General features: G+C 47.0%; 1 protein-coding gene across 10 annotated transcripts in view; it reads right to left on the bottom strand.

The window, feature by feature from the left end:
- Positions 1 to 4,813: 4,813 nt before the first annotated feature.
- PHF21A (PHD finger protein 21A) overlaps positions 4,814 to 12,462 on the bottom strand; it is a 304,777-nt gene continuing 297,128 nt past the window's right edge. For 5 of the 10 annotated variants that reach the window (XM_030559947.1, XM_030559948.1, XM_030559949.1 and 2 more), the window contains one exon: positions 4,819 to 6,405. In XM_030559947.1, the coding sequence (XP_030415807.1) occupies positions 6,157 to 6,405 (249 nt within the window). In that variant the 3' untranslated portion in view covers positions 4,819 to 6,156. Of the gene's footprint in view, positions 6,406 to 12,462 lie in introns of all 10 variants that reach the window. The other 5 variants (XM_030559954.1, XM_030559957.1, XM_030559952.1 and 2 more) reach the window with 2 other exon arrangements.

The raw sequence follows: 12,462 nt of genomic DNA, 5'->3' as shown, positions 1-12,462 counted from the left end.
TGCCTGTCATTTAACCTTAGCAGTGTAGGTTCAGGCAAAATAGCAGCTGGAAAACCAGAGTGTCAGCAGAACCTTGCCTACATTAGAGCTCCTGCTGTTCCTGCCTTTAGTGGAACTTCAGTGCTGGGGAAACATAGGGAAAAAGGCCTGTTGTTTTATTGATCTATTAATACCATGCACACCAATGCAGTGTATAAATAATTATACTTTATTGTGTAAGTTCCAAATATGTGCTCATATATGCTCATCCTGGACACAAAAATACAGACAGTCCTTGTCCCAGCCTACAAGATGAAATGGGAAAGATGGGATACACTGGGTAGCCCACAGGAGGGAATGCCAGAGAAGGATTTATGAAGTATCATCACATCCCTTCTTGTGGATGTTATCAAAGTAAACCTTTATATGAGGGATCTGAATGAAAAGAGGGTGGAAGCTTGGAGATACATAGGAGCAGGAGCTCCAGTGCTAATTCCCTGGGCACTTCCTGTTCTACATCTGATGGCCAACAGCATGGATCTGAGGCATCATACTGCAGGTGCTCAGCCAAGATGCATTTAGAGATTTAGCTTTCTGTTGCAGAGTGCCTTAAGAGACATCGTATCTTCTAAACAGAGAAGACTGCAGAGCCCGCTTCTGGCTAGTGATACAGCTTGTGAATGGCCTTGAGTGCGGCAGTTTGCTGATCAAGTGAGCCCAGGATTCCTTGATAATGCCAAGCAAGTCAGGTGCAGGGGAAAACATTTATCCTTTCTCTTTGGATTGAAAAAGCAATCTATGCAAATCCTCTTCTGTACAGAAAAATCCAGGAGGAAGCAGTCTTGGCAGTAAGTCTTCTGTGACAACCTGGCAAGCCTGAACTTGCCCTGAATCCTCAGTGTTCAAGAAGTCCTTAAAGCCTGATTACCAGACTATAATTGCTATTGCCAACAGGACAAGGGGAGGAGAAGAAGGAACTGAGGGAGCTTTATAGTGGATGTGGCTTGGGCATCCCTCTTTTGGTGGGAAGAAAGTAGTATGATTACTGGAGAAATTCATAAGGGTAGGTGAGCAGTAGAGCTCATCGTGGCTGGACTGCTGAGGGAGTATTTAGCATGTTCCCCAAATGCATGTGTGAAGAGGCGGGAGGGAGAGCCAAGAGGCTGGTGGTAAAAATTATTTATGGTGCAGGAACACCTTGGAACCGCTGCTCTTGAGGCACCTCTTGCTATGGTGGAGCATGGAGAAGAGGCTCTAACTGTAGCTCAGGCATGCTGGACTTCTTAGTAAACCACATGTAGTGCCAAGGATTGAGTCTCATCAAACTAGCCCTGGTCTGGGTCCTTGAAGGTGGCCAAAGGAGAGTTGGACCCACTGCTCAACTCAGACCCCATGTCAGCCAAAATTCCTGTGTGTGCCCTGAGCGGGGATGGCGACAGACCTGAAGTGCTTAGGGGCAGGTGCCACAAAACATCCTACCCTATGCCTGGTCACGTCATCACTACTCTTCTGTGCTTTGAGAAGGCCGGACCAGGGAAGCCTCCTGCAAAAACAGTTTAGGTTTTGACATCTGATTATTCCATCTTTAAAAAATAGGTTTAATTTTCACACTGTATTAAGCTGGTGCTGAGAAAGTAAATCAAACAAGGTTCAGCCTTGCTAGGGGGTACACCTGAAGTGCAAATTCATTGATGATGTTTTGCTACATCTGTATTATAAGGACACCTCCATTTATTCCATGTACCTCAGGCAGCCACAAGAGGAAGGTTTCACTCTGGGCTTTGTGAATGCTGGCCAGGCTCGGAGTACAAGGGCTGGGCCTGGGACAGTCCCTGGAAGAGGCTGATCTGAAGTTGAGGAGGCCAGGATTAATGTTCATATCTCCAGACAGCATGGATATGGATTTGCTTTCTGAAGCCTTGTCATACTGTCAATAAAATACATCACTGACTTCCTGTCAACAACTAATCTAACAGATCTGCCCACAAAATCTCCACAACCATTTAACTCTAGGTAGGCAGATGTAAATTATCATAATTACCAATAGAGTCATGTTTACAACTAAGAGCGAATAAGATTCTTGTGTTGCTCATGTAACAGATCCTGTTAACCAGGATTCCCCAGGTGCAAAGCATTTTATCTGACCACTGATAATTAACTGCCAGTGATGCACTCACAGAACCATTAAGTCTCCTAAACTGTCCACCAATAAACAATACCAGCACTACTTTGTGACTGGCTGTTTTGTACAGCACTTCTGGCTCCAAACAAATAACAACCCATCATCATACTAAGTATTCTGTCAAGGCTGCGTGATATCCCACAAATGCACCTTCCAGACTTTTTAAGAACAGATTGCAAGGATAAGAGAAAAGCTGTTTCTAAAATTAACTTGTTCTTTTTCTGAGCAGTGAGTGAGGCAGCATGACTTAGTGAACTGAGCATTGGGCTGGAAGCTGGAGATGTATCTGATACTGACTCCCTTTGTGGCACCACTTTAGCTCCCTGCCTCAGTTTCCCCATCTTTAAAATGGGAATAAGAAGTCACCTACTCCTAGCAGTGATATAAGGATTAGCTAAATGTCCGTTGCTGCTTAGGAAATACAAAATACTATGTATTATTATATGTAGCCTTCCATATGGCCTCAGTTCAGAGAAATGTAGAATTGGAGAGGTTTCAACACCATCAGACCATACCAAATATGACAGGAAAGAAATGGCAGCAGATATTAGTGCAAGCTAAAAGCTAACTACCAAACAGTTGTAATTTCTGCATTGTTTGGGACCCCCTTGAGCAGCTAAATATAGATATATATTATTTTCTATTTAGTAAATGTCAATTCCCTCACTGCCCAATGTTTCCAGCTGGACAGCAGAGGCTCCTGTTTACTTAATGTCTGTGCAGCAGCAGCATTGCTAATATCAGCACAGCTCTTGGAATGGCACTTGCCTATTGACTGATGTTGCTGCAGAGCCAATAGGGGAAGCATACCAAAAAGGATCAGAGAGAAGGAAACAATCTACCAGAGACAAAACCTCTTCCTAAGACCATTTCTCTACCAGGTCACAGTGGAGCTGATGGTAGGCTTTTGTAGTCTGGAGAATTTTTTCTAACAAAAACTTTAACATGGATAGAAATTAGACTTAAATAAATTGACGTGTCTCTTCAGAGCCTAGAGACAAGCCGACACCTTCTGAGAGGGGCAGTGGGTGTGTTCACAGGGGTGGAACGAAAAGGGCAAGGTATTAACAGCTCCTGGGTGCTGCACTGCCTTTCAAAATAAGTAAGACCATCACTGAATTCCAACCTCAGCCCCTTCCAGTGACAGGCGGAGGAGAAATCAAACCAGTTCTCAGCCTTCAAATGCACTGCAACCCCCAATGGCACATTGCTCCAAACAGGACTGTGAAGATAACATTGGGGGAATCACAGGAACATGAGAATTGCCATGCCAGGTAGGACTGGGGGTCCATCTAATCCAGTAGCCTGTCTCTGATATAGTATCTTCAGAGAGAGGTGCAAGAAACCTCTCTGTAGTGGCTGGCTTATGCCCTAAAGCAAGAAGGCTTATATCCCTAGTTTATTTGTCTCTCATTATCTCTATAAATACTGGATCCTTTTAAAAATCCTACTAAGCAATTGGCCCCAATGATACCTCGTGGCAATGAGTTACTCAGGTTAATTGTGTGTTGTTAAAAAAAAAAGTATTTCCTTTGATCAGTTTTAATAAATATGTTTCAAGGGCTGCGTTCCTGCTTGGCCCCTCCTGCTAACTGATCTTTGCTGCTTAACTGGCTTCAGAACAGAACAAAGATATCTGAAGATAACATCTAGTTTATCATAGCGCAAGCTGAAAAGAGCACACAAGAATTCCTCCTCCAAATCTACTGACAAATGTAAGAACTGAGGATCAACTCCTGGGCTCAGAGCTGTAAAAAGTGTATGTTCACTTCACTGGAGAAGGGGAAGTGTCCTTGAGGAACAAAGTGCTAGCGAAAACAGACAGTAATGGAGAGTGAAGGAAACAGTGCCAAGAATCTCCAAGAAGCATATGCAGCTACAGCTGCAGTGAGATTCTCAGGCTATGCCAAGGTCAGGGTATTCACTCTGCTTTGTCCAGAACATAGTAGGCAAAATGCAAAGCTTTTCAGTGTTCATTGCCACCACCAGAGCAGGTCTACCTGGCTATTAAAACACATGCACCACTCACCACCACACAAGGAGCTCTGCCTGAGTCCCTCTGCATAGTATGCCAAACATTGCTCCCACTGAAGCCAGAGGGAGTTTGGCCATTGATTTAAATGAGAACAGGCCTTGGCCCAATGTATTCATATGCATTAACAGAACTGATAGCACTGCATGTCCAGCACTCTTAACTGACACAAACAATCCCTATAACAATGAAACTCACAAGACATGCTCTGCTACCCTCCCATCACACTATAATATGAAAGAGATGGATTTCTGAAATAAGTTGATATAACAAAAGGAGATTTCAGGTGTAACAAATCCACTGTCTTTCATCCCAATTAATTCTACACCTGTGCTCTAATCAGTCCATATTTAAATATTACAAAAGCATAAAGGCTTTAACAATCAAACTGCCAGTGCTCTTTTCTGGGTTACTAACACACAAAAGAATGGGGAGATGTGATAAAAGGAGAGACAACACAGAGAGTTCCTCCCGATGGAGAGTGAGTTGCAGCACTTAGAATTCAGCCAGTGGCATGTATGATATAACCTACAGAAACCTGCCCCACGGGATTATAAAACACAAACACAGCAGAATGTCATCATAATAGGCAAAGTCTGTGTCAAAAAATTCTAAGCACACAGCATTTTCTCCAGTTCTGACACCTTTTTAATAGAAATCACTTGTTTAGGAAACAAATAGCACTTTTATAATTTTTACAATGTTTCTTACCTTGATCTTATTTTAAGTAACACTAGGAAGACCTCAATATCTTTTATTTTCCTTTTTAATTTTAAAAAAGTTGTTTTTTCCCCAGATACAAAGATTTTGCCCTTGCATAAAAAAACAGTGCCCAAAACGATGACACAAGGACTCACAAAGACTCACTGTATCTCACTGACACTATTACTTCTAATCTATACCATGCAAGGTCCCATCTACCTCTTTAATTAGACTGTCAGCCTGAATAACAGCTTTTCTATTCCTTAATTATTTTTTGTTACCAAAAGAAAGAGAGGAAATGAAAGAAAAGGACATTTCTCTGTTCAGTTCACACATCTGGGTCATGTGCTGCTTTGTTCAGGATATTTTTGTTTTATAAATATAGAAAAGGATTGGAATCTCGTTTTCAAGTAAAGTCATTGATGCACATTTTCCCTTGACACCCCCTTTCAATGCTTCAACTCAACCATTTTGGTCCCCTCTTCTCTCTCTCTCTCTCTCCCAACAAAGGCTTCCTGGATCAACTTGAAGATCCAAACCAATCCAATTCTCCAATGCATTTCATTTGTCTAGTGTGAAGAAACAGGGTTAACCCAAAGGTGCCAGGACAGAAAATCCCCAGCTTGCACATGTGCTCGTTACTCAGTGAAAAAATCCATCCCCACTTTGTTTTGTACATCTCCTGTCTAAACAATAGTAAATACTGCTTATTTGATAGACTTGTCCCCTCTGGGCACTGGGATTTGTTAATTTATACTTCTGTTTTTTTGGTTTAATAGTACTGAGAGTTTAGAAACAGGAAAAGCCCACAGGCTCTTTGGACTTATTTTTTCCCTAGCTAAACAAACTGTTCTGCAAATAAGGATTTGAAACCTGCTCTCCTCCCTCATCCCTGCTCCTCACCCCAAACAAAAATAAAACAAACCTATAGTGGCTGTGGAGGCTGCTGCAGGCACACACTGGTGTAAAATATAGAGAGAGTAAATATATTATTTCACTTGGCATGGTGCTGGCAAAGAACCCCCAGCTGGCACTATTCATGTAACATGATCCAAACTTTGCATGTACACACAGAATAAGAAGGATCAATTGGCAAACTCCGGTGCCGCCTGGCACAAGCATCTTCACGCTCTCTCTGGAACCAAAGAACTAAAGAATTCTGCCCTTTCCAGAAGAAATCCAGTTTTGCTTTTCTAGAGTTTCATTATTTCGCTGCTCCTCCTCGCTGCCACCTCCCTTGGCTCCTTCTTACCCCACTGTGTTATTTAGTCTCATCGCCTTTGTTACAGTTCACCATGCAGCCCTGGGAAGGGGCTGGGGTGGAGGCGGCAGCATTAGCATTGTTAGTTGAGTCCATGCCATTAGAGATGGCTACTGAATTGACCTCAGAGTTTATGGATTTTGAAAGGTCAATGCCTTGGATGAGGCGGACCAGCTGTTTTACCTTCTCCAAGGAGCTGTGCATCTCCTTCTGTTTTGCCAGGATTGTATTCTTCATTTCCATACATTTCTGCAGCAAATTAGAACAACAAAAAGCTCAACCATCACACCCATAAAGATAATTAGCAGAATGGAAGAGGGCAAGGAATTTGGATGTTCATCAACCCAGTTATAGGCATCTAGCAAGGAGGAGAGTTCCAGAAACGGCTGCACCTGGAAGTTCACTTTCTCAGCTTGGAGGAAGACAAACCTCAAAGCTGCACACACAAATTAATTAATATTTACAGACAGATAAGTTAAATTGCCAGCAGGTAACTACCACCTGCTCTGCCCCCATTTATGTCATTTCCCTTACAGATTAGGAAATCACTAGAGATGCCTCCATCCTATTGTGTTCTTCTGGAGGAAAATATGGGGTTAATGTCCAGCTGAAACTAGCAAGTTTTGATAATTTTCTATTAGTATTGCATTTCTGAAATTCCTCCAACTCAGATCTGCAAATGCAGGCTTACTGTAAGAGATGACTTTGTTGAGAGCACATGGGTCCTGCTAATGGGAAAGAGCCTTACTTTCACATACAGTTTTGCCTATTTTAGCAGAAACATCATTCCCGCCCCATAAATAAAAAGAGGGACTTGAAGAGAAAGATGCAATGCCCTCTTCATTTAAAAATCTTATTTTGTGGCCATTTTTTTCTTGCATGTTACAAAAAAAAAATCAAGAAGCTCTAGCAATAGGCAAGGCAAATTAACTTAACCACTTGATGTCAGGAATCCATGATTGAAACTCACTAAAAGAAAAAGGAGAAGGCAGCCAATACCTTCTCTACAGATGTGGTTCAATTTAATGATGTATAAACCATATAGGCCCCAACAGATGTCCTGCAGAAAGATATCTTTTTAAAAAAAGTTTTGAAGCCTTTTATCTATACTGATCTTCAAATCCTCCTGGTCTGAGTCCAACTTTTAACATATATATGACAGCAGCAGAAAAACCACCACCACAATTGGAACTAATTGGCCCCATGTTGGCAGTTTGAGTTAAGAGGTAAATAATGAGTGGTCCATAGAGAGTGGACTGCCCTCTTCACCTATAGATAGTTCTTCTGGGTGAGGGCTGAAGCACGTCAGTGAGTGGGTGCTGCCCATGCACATCGCTTGAGAACACATGCACTGTTCCTTGCCAGGTCAGCTCAGCCTAGCCTTCCAGTGACAAAGAGAACATTCTAGTCCCCAAAGCTGTTAATCCAGCACCTTTCACCACTATGATTTTTACTTTCTTAAAAAGGATATATGTAGCCTTTTCATATATATTATTTATCTGAGTTATTCTACTATGTTCAGCATTAGATATCTTTGGACATTAGACACCTTATAAATATTTTTTTAAATAGAAAAAAAATATATCCCAAAGTGTGTGAGGGTGAGTACAGTGAAATCAAAAAGACAGTTACCTTTCCGTAATTGGAGTTCTTCGAGATGTGTTGCTCATGTCTATTTCACAATAGGTGTGTGTGCTCCCCATGTGCACTGGTGCCAGAAGTTTTTCCCCTAGCAGTACCCCATAGGGGAGCGCTCCAGCAACCCCTGGAGTGGCACCTCCATGGCGCAGTATAAGGGGCGCTGTGTACTCCCCCTACCCTCAGTTTCTTCTTGCCAGACAACTCCAATAGAGGGGAAGGAGGGTGGGATGTGGAATAGATACGAGCAACACATCTCAAAGAACACCAGTTATGGAAAAGGTAACTGTCTTTTCTTCTTCACATGATTGCTCATGTGTATTCCACAACAGGTGATTCCAAGCTATATCTGTTGGAGGTGGGTAGAAGTTCACAAATTCTCGGGACAGTGCACAGCCCTGCTGAACCCGGCGTCATCCCTGGTCTGGGAGACGATCGCATAGTGTGAGGTGAATGTGTGAACTGAAGACCATGTAGCAGCCCTATAAATGTCCTGAATGGGGACATGGGCCAAGGCGACAGCCGACAAGGCCTGCAACAGAGTTGAGTGCACATTCGCAATTGGTGATGGAGGGATTCCCGCCAGGTCATAATAGGTACGGATGCACGAGGTGATCCAGTTGAGTGGAGTGGAGTGGAGATCGGCTGACCTATTATGCGCTAGGCCGAGGCAATGAACAGTTGCAAGAACTTTCTGAATGGCTTCGTCCACTCCAGGTAGAAAGCCAGAGCCCGTCTCACATCCAGCCTGTGGAGGCAGCACTCCTCACTGAGGCATGAGGCTTGGGGCAGAGGACCACCAGAAAAATGTCCTGAGCCATGTGATACGCGGAGACCACCTTTGGGAGGAATGAAGGGTGTGGGCAGAGATGGACCTTATCTTTATGAAACAGTGTGTACAGGGGCTCAGAGGTCAGGGCCCTGAGCGCTGAGACCCGCCTAGCCAACATGATCGCAACCAGGAAGGCCACCTTCCAAAAGAGGTGTGACCAGGAGCACATGGCTAGCAGCTCAAACAGAGAACCCGTGAGATGGGCCAACACTAGGTTTAGGTCCCACTGCGGGACAGGGGGCCTAACATATGGGAAGAGGCGATCTAACCCCTTAAGGAATCGGACAGTCATAGCATGGGAAAATACCGTGTGGCCCTGCACCGGTGGATGGAAGGCCAATATGGCCGCCAGGTGCACCTTGACTGACAAGGGTACCGGGCCCTGGGCTCTAAGGTGAAGGAGGTAGTCCAAACTAAGCTGGATTGGACTGGCCACTGGGGAAACACCCCGCTCGCAGCACATCTGGAAAACCAAGACCACTTTGCCAAGTAGGCTTGGCACGTGGAGGGCAGCCTGCTTTCTAGGAGGACATGCTGAACCCCTTCCAAGCACATCCTTTGCTCCCGACCTAACCATTGAGCACCCAGGCCATGAGGAAGATTGCCGCTAGGCTGGGGTGGAGGAGGTGACCCTAGTCCTGGGAAAGCAGGTCTGGGCGGGACAGCAATGGCTACTGAGGGGTGATCGCCTGACCTGTGAGGGTCCCGTACCAATGCTGCCTGGGCCATGCCAGGGCAATCAGAAGGACCCTGGCCTTGTCTGTCTTTATCTTTTCCAGGACCTTGCCGATCAGCGGGAATGGTGGAAAGGCATAGAGAAACTGGCCTGACCAGGACAGGAGGATGGCATCTGAGACAGCACCCCATCCCCTGGCCCCGGGGCAGAACCAGGGACAGTGATGGTTCTGCCGAGTTGCGAACAGGTCTACCTGGGGAGTTTCCCACACTTGGAAAAGTCTATGAACCACCTCTGGGTGGAGAGACCACTCGTGCTGAGAGAAGAAGTCCCTGCTCAAGCGATCTGCCCACGTTTTCCGGGCGCTGTGCAGATGGAAGGCCTGTAGGCAGATGTCGTGGCCTATACAAAAATCCCACAGATTGAGGGCTTTGCGGAAGAGGGCAGAGGATCGGGCCCCACCTTGCTTGTTGATGTAGAACATTGAGGCCATGTTGTTCGTGGGGACCCTGACCACCCGGCCCTCCAGGTGTAAGCGGAAAGCCATGCATGCCAGCCATACCACCCTGAGCTCCTTGACGTTTATGTGGAGGGTCAGATTCTGAGCCGATCATAGACCTGGGGTCTGAATGTTCCCCACATGGGCCCCCCATCCCAGGCCTGACATATCAGACACCACTTCCAGCAACAGGGGGCCTGCCCTGAACGGAACCCCCTGGAGCATGTTTCTCGGGGAGGACCACCACTGTAGGGAGGTGATCACTGGCTTGGGTACCATGAGGACTTTGTCAATCCCGTCCCTGGCCTGGGAGAACTCCAAGGCCAAGCAGAGATGGAGTGGCCACATCCTGAGTCTGGCGTGAAGGACCACATACGTGTATGCCGACACGTGACCCAAGAGCTGGAGGCAAGCTCTGGCTGTTGTCACCGGAAACCTTGTGACTGTGTCGATGAGCCCCTTCAGGGTCTTGAATCTGTCTGGTCAGAGGGAGGCTCTGGCCGATGATGCGTCACGACCGCCGCAATAAACTCTATGCGTTGAACCAGGACTAACATGGACTTGCTGTTGTTTACCAACAGGCCCAAAGTGGTGCAGGTGAAAAGAAGCACCACATGATCCCATGTCTGCAACCGGGAGCTGCCCTTGACGAACCAGTCATCCAGATAGGGGAAGATCTGGACCCCTCGGTGCCTGAGGTAGGCCGCCACCACCGACATACATTTCATGAATACCCTGGGGGCAGTGGATTGGCCAAATGGGAGGACCATAAATTGGTAGTGTTCCTGCCCCACTGTGAAACGGAGGAAGCATCTGTGCCCCTCAAATATATGAATGTGGAAGTACGCGTCCTACAGATCGAGGGCAGTGTACCAGTCCCCGGGAGCCAGGGAGGGGATGACGGAGGCCAGGGAGACCATGCAGAACTTGAGCTTCACCATGTATTGGTTCTGGCCTCGCAGATCCAAGATGGGCCTGACCCTCTCTTTGGCCTTCGGGATAAGGAAATAGTGGGAGCAGTACCCCTTGCCTTTGAACTCCCCGGGTACCACGTCCATTGCTCCTAGGCCCAGGCCGCCCCACCTCCTGCTCGAGCAGAGCCTTGTGCAAGGGGTCACCCAGGAGGGACAGAGGTGGGGGGTGGCTGGGCGGGGAGGAAGTAAACTGGAGGGTGTAGCACCGGGAGATGGTGTTGAGGACCCATCGGTCTGAGGTCAGCTGCGACCACTCCAGGAGGAAAGCACACAACCGATTGGAGAAGGGAAGCTTTATTGAGGGTGGATCCCTGATGAAAACTGGCAGGGCACCCCTGGGCGTCCCGTCAAAATCACCTTTTCCCCATTTGCTTGCCCATGGAGGATCCAGGCTGGGGGCCAGGGCGAGACTGCCTCAGTGGGCACCTCTTATAGTCCTGCGACTTCTTACAAGCGTTCTTATATTTTGGGTGGGTGGCCTGAGCAGGAGTCTGCTGTGGCTTGAACTTAGGTTTAGCCGGAGCCAGAACAGAGAGACCTAGAGTCTGGAGAGTCGTGCAGGAGTCTTTCAAGCCATGCGGCTTTGTATCCGTTTGTTCCACAAATGGAGCTTTGCTGTCAAATGGGAGGTCCTGCAGGGAGGTCTGCGCCTTGCTGACAACCCAGAGAGCAGGAGCCACGATGCCTTTCTTATGGACACTGCGGAGGCCATGGACCACGCAGCCGTGTCTGCTGCATCCAAAGCTGCCTGCAGGGTTGCTGGCAGCTGCTGTACCCTCCTTCACCAGCGCTTTGAACTCCTTCCTGTCACGCTCCTGGAAAGAGTCCTCGAACTTGGGCAGGGAGCCCCACAGCTTGAACTCATACTGACCCAGGAGGTTGGTTGGATGGTTCGCCATCTGTAACTGGAAGCTCGAGGACGAATAAATTTTTCTTCCATAAGAGTCCAGCCTCCGCGAATCTTTATTTTTTGGGGTAGGGGCCGGGCGGCCCTGCCATTCTTGTGGTTGACCAACTTGATCACCAGGGAGTTAGGAGCAGGGTGGGTGTATAAATATTCATGCCCCTTGGCGAGTACAAAATAATTGTGTTCCGCTCTCTTAAAGGATGGGGGCCAGTGAGGCCAGGGTTTGCCACAGGGCATTTGAAATTTTAGCACTCCTTCACAGAGAGGCAAGGCCACCCTGTCCAGTGCTGAGGAGGACAGCACATTAAACAGGGAGTCCAAGGGCTCCTCCATCTCCTCTGACGACTCCATCAGGATAGCCTGGAGCCTAATGTCCTTTTTTCTCTTGGTCTGAGGCTTAAAGAACTCGCAAATCTTGCAGCGATCGCTGAGATGGGTTTCCCCCAACAGCGTAGACAGTCCCCATGCAGATCACTCAGTGGCACAGATTGCCTATAAGTGTTGCACGACTTAAAACCTGGGGCACAAGGCAAGCCCCGGCCCAGGCGCTCCAGCTAAACTAAACAACTAACTACAGGTACCATACACTGAATAAACAAGCAGTTTCGGGGACGAGCTATAAGAAAGCTGGAGCAGAGCAGCCCCAAAGCACCTTCACTGGCAAGGTGCTTCAGCACACTCAAGAAAGAACTGACGGAGGGGGGGGGGGGGGAAGCACGCGTGCTCCTTATACCGTGCCATTGAGGTGCCACTCCAGGGGTTGCTGGAGCGTTCCCCTAC

Source organism: Gopherus evgoodei, chromosome 4 (assembly GCF_007399415.2).
Source record: "Gopherus evgoodei ecotype Sinaloan lineage chromosome 4, rGopEvg1_v1.p, whole genome shotgun sequence".
Lineage (NCBI taxonomy): Eukaryota > Metazoa > Chordata > Testudines > Testudinidae > Gopherus > Gopherus evgoodei.
Note: the sequence above shows the minus strand (reverse complement) of the source record. Positions and strands in the feature narration are given on the sequence as shown.